At 45.8% G+C, this 16,868-nt stretch overlaps 1 protein-coding gene across 5 annotated transcripts in view; it reads left to right on the top strand.

The window, feature by feature from the left end:
- Positions 1–16,868, top strand: part of GATA4 (GATA binding protein 4) — a 109,898-nt gene that overhangs the window by 56,876 nt on the left and 36,154 nt on the right. For all 5 annotated transcript variants that reach the window (XM_079927044.1, XM_079927045.1, XM_079927046.1 and 2 more), the window contains one exon: positions 3,065–4,162. In XM_079927044.1, the coding sequence (XP_079783170.1) occupies positions 3,547–4,162 (616 nt within the window). In that variant the 5' untranslated portion in view covers positions 3,065–3,546. The remainder of the gene's footprint in view (positions 1–3,064; positions 4,163–16,868) is intronic.

The following is a 16,868-nucleotide window of genomic DNA, read 5'->3' as shown; positions in this document are numbered from 1 at the left end:
AGCGCCCGCACTTTTTATGCCTCCCCGTCTTCCTATCTGGGGTCCAGGAGACTAAACCCACACTGCTTCTGGGTGGGATTGGCTGAGGGCGGGAACCCGGCGGAGAGCAGTGATGTCCCTCAGCTGGCCATGGCTAGCTACCCCGGTCCACGAAATTATGTCTCTTGGCTTTGGGCTGGGGGCGGGGGTCACCCAGGGGAGAGGAGGATGCCCAGGTGGTAGACTGCCGCCAGGTTGAAAGAATGAGGGGCCTTGCGATTGGGGGAACAGGGTGGTGAGAATCCCAGGGCCGGTGGGAGTCGCGGCCAGCGCTGCCGGGAAGGTTGGGAAAGCGCCTCGGGGAAGGATTTCCTGTGTTTCTCAGAAAAGGAACTGCAGCCAAGAGCAGGTTTCAGGCTTTTAAAGAGAGAAAGGTTTTATTGGGGTGACGGGGTGATACTCCCTCCTCCACTTCTGGATCTCCACGTCCCTCGCAGCGACCAGGTCCGTTATTGCCGGCTTGGCTGTGCGCGTTCGGGTGTGACAGTTTTCTGCGCAGCAGGCCGAGGGCGAAGGCGCCAGCTGAACCGAAGCAGCAGGAGCGACCTGTAAATGCACGGGAACGTTAGGACGCTCTCGATCCTCTCCGCTCTCAGAAGTAGATCAGAAGAGGGCTCTGAGCTCACTCAGCAAAAGGAAGAAAGCTTTCCTGTCTGGCTTGTGAATTTTGGGTGAACTGGGATGGGTGATGAGCAGGATACGGAAAACTGGGGCATAAGCCCGGATCCCCACAGCAAGGCCAGACCTCTTCTGCCATTCTCAGGAGCTCGTTCCGCTCCCTCCCGGGATGGCCTGCGAGGAGGGTCAATTACAGAAACAAGCAAGAGTCTTTTAAAGGGAGTAGTTCATTTCTTGTCTTAACAGAAAGGTATAGAGGGGTATTTTTTCCCCCTCTATTTTTCAGTAATCCAACTCTGAGGTAATGTATCAGCCATTTAAAAAGGCAGAGAATGTAATAAAGACAGATGTTAGATTTATGGCGTTTTCAGCGTTTCCATTTTAAAACTTAAGTTAGCATCTGTATGTATATTGGAAGTTGGATTACAAAATTATAAATCTTCCTTTCTGCAGCTATCTGAGAAAAGAAACTTATGACATTTGTTTTAGAACTGCAGGAGTATTCCAGAAAATACAATGAAATAGGTCAACTATTTGATTTTTAAATCAAATACCGAATATTTTATTAAGGTAAACCTATGTATTTACTTACTGAAGCCCAGAGATTCCTATAGGTATTAATTTTTTGCCTTCATTTTCAAAGGGGAAAGTTGGTGATCTCGGGTCAAATTTTTAAATATCCATCCTCTAACTAAACTTCTTATTGGAAGGAAATGTTCCCCAAACCAATAACTTATTGTATAGTTTTGAAAGCAAATAATAAACCACTTAGGAGTTAACATATGACTGTATAATACTGTGCTATAACATTATTATTATTAGTGATGTTGCAAAAGCGGTTAAAAGCATTATATAGTATGTATTAGACATTCCTTTTCCAGAATTTTTTTACAAGAATAAAGATGACCATTTATTATAGTACATAATACGTCTGAAGCATTTTCTCATGATACATTGTAGTAAAAGTAATAGTCAATTGTATAGAATTTTCTTTGTGCCTGTTATAAAAGTTTTATAAGGCCCTATTATAAGTGCTCTCCATATATTAATTTATAATCCTCGCAATGACCATACAAGATAGTTACCTTTAATATTTGAATTTTTGCAAATGAGGAAACTGAGACACAGAAAGGTTAAGTAAGTGTGTCTACAGTCATTCATTCAGTAAGTGGCAGAGCCTGGATTTAGTACATAGTTCAGTTAATATATCTGTAAGTCTACTACTGCAATTAAAAAAAAAACGTTAAGGGTAGCTGCCTCTCCTAAGGAGAAAAGTGGGCATGGACTGGACAGCCTTAAACCCTTGGAGTTGTACAGATCCTGTCCCCTACCCCCTTTAATTGTACTTTGATCTTAAAGGAGTTTCAAAACTTTTCGATGCTTCAGTCCCCTCTTTTGTAAAATGAGGAGAGACACTTTTACTTAGTGGAATTGTGGAGAAAATGACCTGGAGCTAAGCAGGTGCTTCAGAACGCGTAGTGCTTAGTTTTATCAGAAAAATTGCCTGGTGAAATAAAAACACAGGATACAAGGATATAATCAAGTCCTACAAACTGTTCTTTCCCCCAAGCAGTCTCATTGGTGTTCTGATTCCATATGTGGGTGGATCAGTGATTCCATATGAAAAACCCGTTCGATGAATTGGAATGGTTCAGTGAGTACTGTAGTTCTGTAAAGTGACTTTGTACATTCCTCTTACTTTTCTTAATATCCAGTCTGCAAAATCTCCAAAATAAAACTATTTGCGAGAAACGTGTATCTTGTCTGATTTGATGTCCACGTGATATAGCGTATGGATAAGAGGTTCCACAAACTTTTTCACCGAGATTTAGCAGACACTGTGCTCACTTATAAATATTTAGACTCTGCCTCTAGTTAAAAAAAAAAAAGATTGCAAACAAAAATTTCTTAGGCTGCTGGTTTTTATAAAGTTTGTCCTTGTCTTCCATGGGCAATCTAAAGTTCTTTCATGGCCAGGATCAGTTGGGGATAGGTGGGGGGACAGAGGAGATGGGGCGAGATTTCTTAGGTTTAGGTTCTGTGCGGAAACCGGAAACCCTTGGACTTTTAAAATACTGTGACAAGAATATGCTAGAAATAGGGTAAAATTAAAGTCCTTCTTGACAAGCAATACAAAAAAAAATGAGCGTGATCATAACCAGTAATTTCATGTCCAATAACTGGGAAATCCCGGGTCTCTAAATCGCCCCTCCCCGAGGCTTCCCTCAGGCAGCCGGACCCCACGGCCTCTGCAGAATAGCTTCCCGCGGAGCCGGGTGGCCTCCGAAGCTGGGCCCCCGAGAGTGGCGATTTTGTTTGCAGGGCGGGAGAAGCAACCAAGTTTAGGGGAAATGGGCTCTGGAATCTCTGGATGAACTTATTTCCCTCTTTGTCATTCCCTCTTTAGACGCGGCTGCATCTCGGAGGAAAGGAGCCAGCCCGGCCCTCGGCCTTGGAGCCAGCCTCCCGCACCCTGCACCGCAGGCCGGGGTGTCCTGAAGACGGCGGTGCCGCGCAGCGACAGGCCAGGCCGCGTGCCCCCGGCTGGAGCCCCGTGCCCGCGCCCGGGCGCTACCCCGCGTCTTCGCGACCTCTAGTCCCTGCAGTGGATTCGGCCTCTCCTCCACCACCTCCGGGAACAACCGCAAATTCAGTTTGGGATTTTCCTGAGTAAACCAGAGCCTATTGTCTTTGGCTCAATGCTGGATTTAATACGCATATATTTTTGAAGGATTCGTGTTTTTTTTTTTTAACCTTTGATTTTTGATCTTCATTTTTGTGACAGCCCCTGACTTGTACATTATTCGTCTTTTTATTTTTGTATTATTATTTTCTCTCCCCGCACTGCTCCTTGTCCTGAGGACTCGGACGCTGCGAGCGCGGGGGGCGATGTACCAGAGCCTGGCCATGGCCGCCAACCACGGCCCCCCTCCGGGCCCCTACGAGGCGGGCGGCCCGGGCGCCTTCATGCACGGCGCAGGCGCCGCGTCCTCGCCGGTCTACGTGCCCACGCCGCGGGTGCCCTCCTCCGTGCTCGGCCTGTCCTACCTCCAGGGCGGAGGCGGGGGCACCGTGTCCGGGGCCGCCTCGGGCGGCAGCTCAGGGGCCGCGCCGTCGGGCGCAGGGCCCGGGACCCAGCAGGGCAGCCCGGGCTGGAGCCAGGCGGGAGCCGAGGGAGCCGCCTACACCCCGCCGCCAGTGTCGCCGCGCTTCTCCTTCCCGGGCACCACCGGGTCCCTGGCCGCTGCCGCCGCCGCCGCTGCGGCCCGGGAAGCCGCGGCCTACAGCAGTGGCGGCGGGGCGGCGGGCGCCGGCCTGGCGGGCCGCGAGCAGTACGGGCGAGCCGGCTTCGCGGGCTCCTACTCCAGCCCCTACCCCGCCTACATGGCCGACGTGGGCGCGTCCTGGGCCGCGGCCGCCGCGGCCTCCGCCGGTCCCTTCGACAGCCCGGTTCTGCACAGCCTGCCCGGCCGGGCCAACCCTGCAACCCGACACCCCAATCTCGGTGAGTGCTGAGCGCGCGTCCCCGGGCGGTCCGGGGCCGGAACAGAGGTAGTCCTGAGCCTTGTTTGGGACATTTAATTTTTCACAGGTATGCGGGGGCGGGGGCAGGGGATAGAGGGGATACGTGAGTTTTTCCAAGGAAAGCAAACTGGGAGACAGAACCTGGCGGCCGGGGCGGGCGGTAGCGGCGGTGAAGGTCACAGCCCCACGGAACCCAGATTCTGTTTAGTGAGGGCGGGCCTGCCCTCTAGATCCTTTTCTGAAAGGGAGAGACGACTGCAGGGTGGCCCCGGGCGTCGGGTGTGTCTGGGTCTACGTGCGCCCGGGCAGCGCCCGTCTGTAGGTGACTGCGGAGGCCGCCGGGCGACCCGGCTGCACAATGCTGGGAGCACCGGGTTTCTGCTCCCGCCTCCTCTCGGCCGTTGCTCAGCGTCCTCCGCAGGGAACTGATTACATGGCTTGGGCCCAACATCTTCTGGGCCATTTGGCGGGCCAGTTGGAGGATCCCTCGGGGTGGCAGAAGATTTTGCTGTCGGGGAGTTCACACAGGGAACAAATGAGGGACCCTAACAATGGAGATGGGTTGAACTGGGATCAGTGCCAGGTGGGTGCCTCGGGGCCAGAGCGTGCTGTGACCATGTGCTGGTCGGCGGGGCATAGGTGCCCAGGGCTGCGTTGGAAGCGCACTCCGGGTCGGTGTCCGGGAACGCGGGAAGCCCAGAGGTGCATCTTTATAATGCCCGACTGAAGTGGAGACTTTGCCGCAGGTCCAAGTGTTCAGCCTCGTCCGGTCCCGAGGGCTGGGGTTAGAAATTACAATCGTAATGGGTACAATTTTAATAGCTTCTTTGAATGTCAGACTTGGGAAGGACATCAAACGTGTGCCCCTTGCTCCCATTTACAGATGAACAAAATGAAGTCCGAGGAAGGGCTTCGGCGCTTCAGGCTGAGAGAGAAAGGAAGTGGCAACGCTAGTTCAAAATGCAAATGACCTCTGGTCCTGTGGAATTTCAGGAAGGGACGGGATCGGGCTTGGATGGAGACTACTCTTGTAGGGGAGGGGAAGCCCAGACTTGAGCAACAAAGTTAACATTTATTGACTACCTACTAAGTGCTAAATCCTTTCGCATTTGTTCTCACTTTGAAGAGTAAAGTCTGTTCCTCCCAGGTTTCCAGTCTTGGGCTGGCTCCGAGAAGGGTCCAGGCTTTGAAGAGCTTTTAATTTATCCTCAGACCCTGGGTGGCCTGGGGAAGATCCCCAGGGGTGTCCGCCCAAATACACATCTCAGGTAAACTGATAACCGTGGATGTGGCGCCGGGGCTTGGAGCTGTGGCTCCCAGTTTCCCCCTCCCCGTCACGGGGGAGCCAGACGGCACCCCCAGAGAGGAGGGCCCGCCCCTCCCCAGGCTCCGGAGACCCTCGGGAGGACCTTGAGAGATAGCTCGGCAGCATCTCCATACAATGGCAGCTCGAGGTGAGCATGCTGGGCGTGGGCCCCTCAGGCCCCACGTTCTTAGAACCCTCTTGAGTTCTCTCTAGAGCTCCCTCTAGAACTCCTATTTTAAAATAGGGAGGAATGGTCCACACAGTTTCACTTCTTCGAACTTGGGGGAGGGGTGGGGAGGTTGCTTCCTAACCCTTGTGATCCTGGACTGAGAATTTGGTGCTTGGTTAGGGCAAAAAGAGAAGTCTGACATCCAAAGATGGGGGGGGATTCTTTGTGGTCATGAGAGTTACAGCCACAACAATGTAAAAAAAAAATAATACGGTGTGAGGAGTGCACACAGTGAGTATTTAGATTCTCAAATGTAACCCATGCCAGGCCGGAGGGTGTTGGAGTAAGTAGTGTTTCCCACACTCCAGTGTCAACAGATGGCAAGCCGACCTTTAAGGAGGGCCCCCTTGCTGACAAGTGTGGCCTGTCTTCCTGGCACGCAGTGCTCTGTCCCACTACTTCAGGAAGTCCCACCTGAAGACAGTCCTGGGGTCTGGCCAAGCAGTGGGATTTTCTCTTCTGTACACAGCCAGGTGTTTTAAGTGGTCAAGTGGTGAATGGTTCCACGTTACCTGTGTGAGGGGACAGGAGGCACGTTGAGTTTGTTGGCATTCAGATCTCCAGCATGTTCTGCGGGTGGTACTTGCATAAAAGCCAGTTAAAAGCAGCATATGTACATGTGCTTTTTATATGTTCCTCCTATCACATGGACCCTCCTGTTAATGCCTGGTAGCTTTATCGAGGACCATCACTGACATGTTAACTGATGCTGAGTGATCGAAGGATGATGACAAGTGATTACTGAGTCCGTGGTGTTTATTGAGAGCTTGCTGTGGGGAGTTGCCACTGGGTCCTAAGATGGCAGTACAGGGTGTGGTATGACAAAGGCAAACCTAGATTCAATTTCGGGTGCCCCTGTGATCTCGGGCAAGGTACTTACCTCTCTCAGTCTCCTCTCTTTTCCTGTATAATGGGATGGTTGTAACTACTTTTACTGTTGTTTTAAATTAGAAAAATAAGGTAACGTTTGTGAAGTTCTTGGCTTGGGCACATAAATGATGGCTATTTGAGTAAATAGTCACTATCATGGCAGAGTGACCAATTTTTCTGATTTTCTCAAGACTGAGGGCTTTTTAGGATTGGGGATTTTTAGTGCTAAACCTAGGACAGGCCCCCAACAAACGGAGATAATTGGTCCCCCTAAACAGGCGTGAAGACAGGTGAGTGACCCAGCAATGGGCTATGGCCATGAGCTGAGAGCAGAGGAGAGAAGACAGAGGTGTACCTCCCTCTGTCTAGGAATCTGGAAGTCTTCACCTGAGTGGTGCTGTCTGCAGTTGGTGCTGAAGGGTAAATAGAAGTTTGTCAGGAAAAGTACCTGCAATTTGGAAAGAAAAAAAAAAAAAGAAAGAAAGAAAATGCATGCCCTCATTTACTGTCACACTGTCTGGTACCATGAAATAATAGAACCCAGCTTGGCTTTGTTTAAATGATGTATTTATCACCATAGGTGAAACCACACAGATTAACTCATTCTTCACACAGAAACTGTTTTTAATTTCAAAGAGGAGAAAAAAGAGACCACCTTCATTTCTCTATGAAGTATTAAACGTTAGTATTAACAATAGTTCATATCTTGCCAGAGTTCTTTTGTTGGTTATTGGAATAAGGCAAAAAGCAAAGTAATAAAAGCAAACAGGGGCCTCTGTAGAGCTCTGGACTTAGGGTGGAAGGAATGACTCTGCCTTGACTGCCACGTATATAAACTTTAATTCATTCCAAGTTCAATATGAGCCCTGACACAACCATTGAATTCATGAATTAGGCTGCACTGATGGAATTATGTGACCTTACTGAGACCAGGTACAGAGTCTCACCCATGTGTAAGTGCCTGGCACACGCTGGGCACTGAGCAAATATTTCAGTGGAGATGCAGGAGGGAGTTGCTGCAGTCCTCTGCCCAGGTCAAACCACACACCACGGCTGCTGAAGAGACCCACCGGAGGGCTCTGGGGAGGCGTGAGCCAGATGGGAGAGGGTTCCTGAAGCCTTGGGAAACCACTGGAGCAGTTTCCGTTGGAGAGGTCCCAGGGTGGTTAAGAGAGGGAGAGAGTGTCTCTGTATAAATATCTAAAAGGCAAAAGTCTATGTCCTTTTAACTTTGTGTTGCTCTAGGTGAGCAGACATTAGTTTTGAGAAGAACACTTTTGCACACAGGATTGTAGCTGTTGAAATGGAATGGCTATGTCTTATTCATGCACCCCTGGGCACTGAAAGTGCTTAAGGAGACACCGTGTGGCCATCTGCCAGTGGAGCTGTGCTGGGGACTCTTGCATTTCAAGGGCTCGGGTCTGCCTTGGTGTGCCTGTGAGTTAGCTGTGGCGGGATGATATAGCTGTCTCCTTTTAGAGATCCCGATCACGGTTGTTGACGTAGGCATATCCATTTGTCAGAATTCATGGATGTATACTATTAAAATAGGAGTGTTTTATTGTGTGTACATTACACCACAATAACGTTGATTTTTGTACCAATTAATGCTTGTAAATACTTAAGGCGGAAAAGGAAACTGGAAATTATATGAGACTATGCCTTAAAGAAAATAGCATTGTGGTAGATGTTACTGGAAAAGCTACGAAAATATAGTTTATGATGAATAACAATTCTTTTGTGTAATAGAAGAACAAGCAGTTATAATTTCAAAGGAGTGCAACAGTTTTGAATCATTTTAAGGGTTGATTAAAAAAAATAACAACACAAAGAAATGCATGTATATCACTCAGTGTTAGCCAAATGGTTTCTTTGAAAGCTTTGTCTCATTCACGGTGTTCTAAGAGTTTGTTTATGGTATAGGTTGGTGGAAGACTCTGAAGTGTTTTCTGGATCTTTTGGGGACTGCTTATCAATTAAGCCACTTGCTTTCAGAGCCAGTGCATTTATGTAGGGAACTTTGTGAGACCAACTCGTCGTAGGTATCTTGTTTGGCTAGAGAATCATTCGTCAGTCTTTGAGAAACCAAAGTTGTTTAACTTCCGTTACCACCCTGAGCAGGTCAGTCAGAGCTAGGGCTGGTCTGTGGTGTTGCCCTGAGAACCATTTAAATGGGGAAGGTGTGTGTGTGGCTGGGGAGGGGGGCGTAGCCAGGGATATGTCAATGCTTCTAGTGAGATCTGTCACCTGCCCAGAGGTGTCCCATTGAAAGGTCAAGCCACATTTGTTAGGTACTTTCTAAGCGCTCAGGTGAAATGATGCACAGGAGACAGCTTTAGATAACACTTTCTTCAGTATCCCTCCCTATTTTTTTTTTTTTTTTTTTTTTTACTTAAACGAGCTAAGAAAACAAACATACTCCGAGGTGTGGGGAAACAGGAACTCTGATACCTGTGGATGGGAGTGTAAATTGGTACAACCTTTATGGAGAGCCCTTTGTGATATCTGACAAATTACAGAGCTGATACCCTTGACCTAGAAATCTAACTTCTAGGAATTTATTCTACAAATATAGAATATATTCTATGGGCACATGTTAGTTGCAGCACTGTTGTGTCGTTGGAACTAATTACTCCAACGAAAATTGTAAGTAATCTATATCCGCATTATTAGGGGAGTGTTTGTGTTCACATGGTACATACAAACAATATGATATCTTGCCAGCATAAAAAATTAGGAAGTTCATTATGTAATGGTATGGTATCCTCTTCAAGACATTTATAAGTGCAGGATGTGTGTGTAGCACTGTATTTGTGTAAAAAAAGAGAAGAAAAGATTATATGCATTTGGAAATATTTAATTTCTCTCTGGAAATATTCACAAGGAACCTGTAGCATTGATTGCCCGTCGGGAATAACTGGAGAGGTGAGGGGAAAGGGTGAGAAAAGGACTTTCACCATCTGTGCCTTGGAACTTTTTGAATTTTTCACCACCTTAACCAGTTTTCATTGTCCTTTCTGTGCTTCTTTATTAATCCATTAAATAACAAGAAAATACATTTAAAATACAAGGAGGTTAAAGTTAAGATTTACCTTGTTTTGTTTTTACTGCCTTAACAATTCTTAAGTGTACAGTTCAGTAGTGTTAAGTTGTTGTTTACATTCTTGTGAAACAGATTTTCAGAATTTTTTTGTCTTGCAAAACTGAAAGTCTATACCCATTAAACAACACTCCGAACTTCACCCTCCCCCAGCCCTTAGTAACTGCCGTTCTGTCTCTATGAATCTGACTACTTTATTATTTTTTTAAATAAATTTATTTATTCATTTATTTTTGGCTGCGTTGGGTCTTCGTTGCTGCGCGCGGGCTTTTCTCTAGTTGTGGTGAGCGGGGGATACTCTTCATTGCGGTGAGCGGGCTTCTCATTGCGGTGGCTTCTCTTGTAGCGGAGCACGGGCTCTAGGCGCGCGGGCTTCAGTAGTTGTGGTGCGTGGACTCAGTAGTTGTGGCTCACGGGCTCTAGAGTGCAGGCTCAGTAGTTGTGGCGCACGGGCTTAGTTGCTCTGCGGCATGTGGGATCTTCCCAGACCAGGGCTCGAGCCTGTGTCCCCTGCACTGGCAGGTGGATTCTCAACCGCTGCACCACCAGGGAAGCCCAATCTGACTACTTCAGATCTGTCTCTATGAATGTGACTACTTTAGATCCCTCATGTAAGTGGAAATCGTACCGCACTCATCTCTTTGTGACTGCCTAATTTCACTTAGCATAATGTCCTCCAGGTTCATCCATGTTGTAGCCTGTGATATGACTTCTTCCTTTTTAATGCTGAATAATGTTCCATTGTATGTGTGTACTACATTTTGTTTATTCATCCGTCATGGACACTTGAGTTGTTTCCTCCTCTTGACTTGTGAATAGTGCTGCTGTGGACGTGGGTGTACAAATGGAACCTTTTTAATTTTGAGCCATGTGACTATATTACCAATTAAAAAAACATTAGACCAATTAAATTTTTAAAAAGACATAATATTCATGAATTAACTTCCTGAAAGTCTCCCGCCTTTTTAAAAAAAAATAGAGTTCTATATTTAGAGTTTATGGGTGTACAGGAAGAGTACTTTAAAACATAAATTGTTATTTACTGAATTCGGCTTTTGATTTTTGCTTATCCAACAGGAGATTCCTTTACCTAGGGGTCAAAAAACCCTTATCCTACTCTCAGTAATGCCTTCTGGGAGCAGATCTCCGTCCACAGTTGTCAGATGTCGCCCCCCTCCCCGAACCCAACCCCACTGACGTGACTTCCTAAGATCCCCTCGTGGGCACATACGCTGGTGACCTTTCCTGGTGTGGGTACTTCTCCCTCAGGTTATTTTGGGGCCAGAATGGAAAACCACTAACCTAGGACAGTGATGGGATTGTGTTAGAAAACCACATTACCTTCTCCCGAGGCAAGGTAAGTCTTTTAGCCAATTCTTTTCAACCTGTCGTTTTAAGACCTTTGAGTTGTACTGAATGTAGAGCTGCAAATGTTGCTGCTTCTGTTTGCGTAAGAAAGAGGAAGGACCGCAGGTTTTCCCATTGCCTTGCTGTAGAAGTGGGCAATTCTTGCAGGTCCAGGGATGCTGCTGTTTTAAGATCTTGAAGGGGCCTTTTTGACATCGGAAAGTATTTGTCTGCTGGTGACTTCTTTGACCTCCAGTCCTGCATAAGGTGCAGTTGATAAGGCTCTCTCATGGCTTGGGAATGAGTATCACTCTGTTATATTGACCTTCTATGGCCCACGACATGGTCTCATGTAACACACTCCAGGGAGGATTATTTAAACGTTTTATTGGCTACTATAGAGCTACTCTTTTGTCTCCTTCTCAAGAAGGTAAGGGAAAATAATATGAGTGGGGTTATACTAGGAATAACCTCTGACCTGTTTTAATTTATACAAAATAAGTTTACAAGTTTGGGTACATTCATGTTTGGAAACCAGCTAACAACTTTCAACTTTTTAGGGACAGGAACCTATATCTTGTACCATATATGCATATATATATATATATATATATATATATATATATACACACACATACACACACACACACACACATATACATATATCTATGTATATATATACATAGATATATGTATTGTGTACTGTGCATATATGCAAGTAAGTTGGATCCTTTCTCGAGGGTCAATGAGGAAGTTGTCAGGTAACAGGAACTTTTAAGTCCTTCTTGAGAATTAGATATTGTGATCTCCATCTTGCAGAAGAGGAAGCTGATGGTCAGAATGATTAATCTGCCCCAATTCCTGCTGGTAGTAAACAGCCCTGGCTTAGAACCCAGGTAAGTCCCACTTCTAGGACCATGCTTTTTCCCTGTTTGCCACACTTTGCATTTGCCAAGCTTAAGGGCGCTCCACTCTTCAGATCCAGAAGGTACGTGGTGTTTGAAGGACTCAAGTAAACTTCAGGAGTTTCTGTTACTCTGCTCACTACCTGCTCCCTCTCCCCAGTGTAGTTTTTCTTCTCTGTTTTCCTGTTTCCCACCAATGTCTCTCCATCTCATTCTGATACTGCAGAACTTGCAATGCCAGGAATCCCTGCCTCACACAAGCTTCCTTTCAGCATCCTGATTTGGGTATGCGGAGAATTAACGAGAGATTGCCCAGAATTCAGACCCTCCAAACTAGAAGATTCTTCTTACTCTGGGGGGGACTGTTGGCTGCATAAGAAGAGCAAAGCCGTCTGGCTCTCTCAAAAGTCCCTTTTCTTAAGGAAACGAGAACCGTCTTCTCCGTATTCCCTTTTCTCCGAAGGTCGGAGCTGAGAAAGGAGGAGAAGAATCACAGTGATTATATTTTTTAATGAAGATGAGAATAGGGGCATGGATCAAGACAGTGGATAAAACCCCAGGCTGGAAGAGCCCATGGAATTGGTCTGAGCTGATCACAGAAGCCATGAGTGGAAGCTTTCTCGTTTCTGGCAGGGGGCCTAGGGTTTTATCTATTGCTACTCTGTAATCAGAACTGAGCCAGGATATTTAAGCCTCTTATCTGAATGAAGGGAATTTGGTTTTCTGGGCTTCAGTACTTTGCAGGAGCCCCCCAAATTGCCTTCATGTCTTTAAATATATATATATATATATATATATATATATATATATATATAATTTTTTTTTTTTGCCAAAGGAGGAATATAATCCAGACAGGTAAGCCATGCCATGTGGTTCACCCTCTGCAAATGGAATGAACATGAGGATGTCTTTCACTCTGTGTTGAATCATCATAGATGAACTTTATTTTGGAGGATGAGACATCAAGGAGTTACCACCAGAATATGGTGGGAAATTTTGAGGATTATTAAGCCGCAGGCTTTGGGATTCGTCAGTCACAGATTCAGTTTTGCTGCTTAAAATGGAATTAAATCCTTAAAGTATTTTTTTAATCTTCCTTTTTTTCTTCCTAGTTTAAGTCTCCATTTCTACTTCTAGAAATCCAGTCAAACTTTATCAGCTCCATTCAGTATTGATCGATAGCAACTGGTGAGCAGGTTAATTATAATCGCAGAATAAACGCTGGAGTCTCAAAGTTCACCACTTTTGCAATGTTTCCAAACCCCTCCGGGACCATGCCAAGAGACTCTCATTGACACATTCAGAGCAGGTGTGGGAGTTTGAACCCAGGCAGACAATCGGATCTGATTCAAGACAACTCTTCTTATCTGCAGCTTTTCCTATCTTATGATGTCTGTCATTTCAGATAAAAAAAAGTTCAGTCAACTGAGCTGGGAAATGGCAAGTTACATTTTCTTCTGATAAAAGTTTTCTAGTTGCTGTTTTATCAGATTGGGTTGAAATTGTATGTGTTTCTGTCAAGGTCTGCAATGACCTTTTCAGATATTTTATCAGGTATTAGGTGGGGAAACCTTTTTTTTTTTTTTTCTCTTTCTTTCTTTGACCTAGCAGAGAATGACCTGACTTCCAGGATCATAAATCAAACCAGGCAAAGAGAGGCAATAATACAGGTTACCCATCAAAATTGAGTAGGCGGGGGAAAACAAACAACAAATAAAACCTTTCGCTAGCATATAGAGAGAACTTAACTTGACCCGTGGTTCTCACAGTGTACACTTAATAGGAAAATACTGCTTATTTGAAAAAAGAGAATGTTTTCCACGTCAAAGATGGCTTCAGAAAAACAAACAGTTTTTTTTTTCAAATAGTATCAGTAAAACTTAATTATTTTTCTTTTATTAAACTCAGGTATATTTACTATGGAGAAATGAAAAACTCATATAAACCAACGCACGGAATTTGTAATCTTACCATCCAAAGATAACCACTGTTAGACATTAATCCTTGACTTCTTAGTTACCATACTTATACAGGCATGTGTATATCTATATGTTTAAACAGTCATAAAAGTTACTGTTTAGTTATTTCAGCACTGAAGAAAGTTTTCATAAGATTGGTGACCCAGACTGGCTCCTAAAGACTGGTCTCTTAAATAGAGCAAAACTGGGAAATTGACCGACAGAACTGCCAATAATAAATAGCCAATCAGATGGGAGCGTTGTGTGTAAAAGCATAGCTTTTCAATCTTACAGTATGTTATGTTTAGCCATGTTAAGGCTACAGCATATTTATAAGTTTTAAGTGGTTGCCCCCTTGAAGTGAGGTGACCAGCTGCAGGATGTGTTGATTTCTGAGGCTCTGCTTTGTTGAGAAATGTGAGCAAGTAGCTTTCAACCCACTTTTTAGAAGGGGAGGTCAGTGAGGTGAAGGTGTATCAGTCCAGCACCAAGATCCTGTCCCCTGCTCTAATCTTCCTGCTGTGTGACTTTGGACAACTTATGAAGCCCCTCTGAGCTTGAGTGTCTGCACTGGTAAGGTTAAGAAATCAGGCCAGGCACAGAAATAGTGAGAAGGGGTATTTAAAATCCAGGGTCTGGGAATTCCCTGGCGGTCCAGTGTTTAGGACTCCACGCTTTCACTGCCGTGGGCCCAGGTTCAATCCCTGGTCGGGGAACTAAGATTCCTTAAGGCCCACAGTGGAAGGAAGGAAAGAAAGAGAGAAAGAGAGAGAGAGAGGGAGGGAGGGAGGGAGGGAGGAAGGGAGGAAGGAAGGAAGGAAGGAAGGAAGGAGGAAAGGAAGGAAGGAGAGAAGGAAGGAAGGAAGGAGAAAGAAAATCAAATCAATCCAGGGTCTGATGGCAGTGCCCATTACGATAGTTCATGCTGGCTGTTACAGCAAAGCTACCATAGTAACATGTCACCTTCCTGAGCTTACCTGGCATCCACTTGCCTTCATGCAGTCTGTGTAGAGCAGGTTTCCATGGCTACCTGCCTCATTTTAAGCAATAGTATCTGTGAAATTTCAAGTTTGATGGGCTAATTTTATTTTTTCTTATAAAATACTTAACTACTAAAATGTAAAAACAACGGTGGGAAACCATGGGTTAAGTGACCTCAGAGTTGGTCTCAGTTTGTGGTTCCTTTGGTTTTGTTTTTCTGTTATTAACTAAACCCATTCAGTGCCTAAGGTCCCCGCCGGCCGTGGAGATCCACAGAGGGTAGAGCTCTGTTACAAACACCAGTACCAGACACATCATTTGCCTCATCAGCCAACCAGCCAACAAATATTTTTTTCCTGCTTCCTGTGAGCTGAGCACTCGTTAGGCTTTGGAGATCGAAAACGAACAAGGTGGTCTCTGCATCCCAGGAGCCTACAGTCTGGCAGGGGAGGTAAAAAAATTGTGAGAGTCTGAGTATATGGAGGGCTATAGAGGGGTAAATCTGGGTTCCACGCGAGTCCAGGATGCCAAACCGACAGATACCAGGCTTCCTGGAGGAGTGGACTCCTATAGGGAGTCTGAAACGATGATTAGGAGTTTGCTGCATGGGAGGAAGGACATGGTAAGCTGAGGACATCTCTTGAGTTGGCTCTTCTGCAGTGTCGGGGGGTGGGGTGAGGGGGCCACGCAGCAGGCAGAGGCATCTGGAGAGTTCGGACTTGGCCTGGGGAAGAGAAGACTTAGACAGTGGAGGGGCAGGATTCAAGTAGCATTTTGGATATGTCATTTTGGTTATAGTGTAGAAAGGCTAAAAATAGTGGCTCTTGTTTGTTTTGCTTTTGCCTCGCTCCTGCAAGGTGATGACCGCCTTCCCTCTGCGTTTCTGCACCCGTTCCCACTTAGAGAAAGATGTCTGATGGAAAGGAAGAGGCACGCTGTGAAGATGCTGTGGAGGAGCTGTGTGTCTGTGCGTGCTCTAGCAGTAGGGCACAGTGAGGCTGGGCGGCTTGTGTCCAGGCTGAGGTAGAAGAAGGGGCAGAAATCCAGGCTGATTCTAGTTCCCAAACCAGATCCCTGCCCTGGAAAGGATGGGGCCGTGGCTGATCTGACCTCAGAGGTGGGGTCCCACCCTCTTCTTCTCAGTGATTCTGCCTGTAAAGGTGAGGTGTAAAGGGCCAGGAGTGGCCTGAATAGGAATACAGATAATTACAGGGGAAAATACTGTTTATGCAGGTGTGCAAAGCCAGATGCCACAGCACCTCCCTCCCAGGAGGGTTAGAGGTGAAGATTAAGACTTTAAGTTCAATTCCTGCCTTTTAAACAAGTTTTTAAGAATATGTTAAATTTCAATCATATGCAAAAGTAGAGAGTGTCTACTCATCCCCCAGCTTCAACAAATGTCAACTCTCGGCCAGCTGTATTTCATCTGTATCCGCCCCCCCCCCCCACATTCCCCTACACTAGGTTATTTTGAAGGAAGTTCCAGACAACTTATCATTTTATCTCTAAATACTTGTCTGTATCTCTAAAAGATATAAGGACACTTTAAAAAAAATACAGGACCAGTATCACTCTGATACAGTTAACCACCACTCCTTAATATCATTAAATATCCAATCGGTGTTCAAATTTCCCATTTGTCTAATTTTCTTTAACAATTTGTTCAAATTGGGATCTAAATAAGGTCCATACGTTGCCTCTGTTTATGTCTCTTAAGTTTCTTTTAACCTATAGTTCCCCTTTTACTCTCTCTTCTTTTTCCTGCAATATGTTTGCTAAAGAAACTAGGCTTTTCCTGTAGGTTTCCCACAGCCTGGATTTTGTTGATTGCATTTCCCTCATTTAACATGTTCCTCTGTCCCCTGTTTTTCGTGTAAATCTGTGATTGGAAAAATAGGCTAGGTAATGTTCGGCAGCCATGGACAGTCATTACCTAGATCTGTTATTTCATCAGGGGTTGCAAACGGTCACATTCTAACGCTCTCACTCC

Source organism: Stenella coeruleoalba (assembly GCF_951394435.1).
Source record: "Stenella coeruleoalba genome assembly, chromosome: 7".
Lineage (NCBI taxonomy): Eukaryota > Metazoa > Chordata > Mammalia > Artiodactyla > Delphinidae > Stenella > Stenella coeruleoalba.
This window is presented reverse-complemented; position numbering and strand designations above follow the sequence as displayed.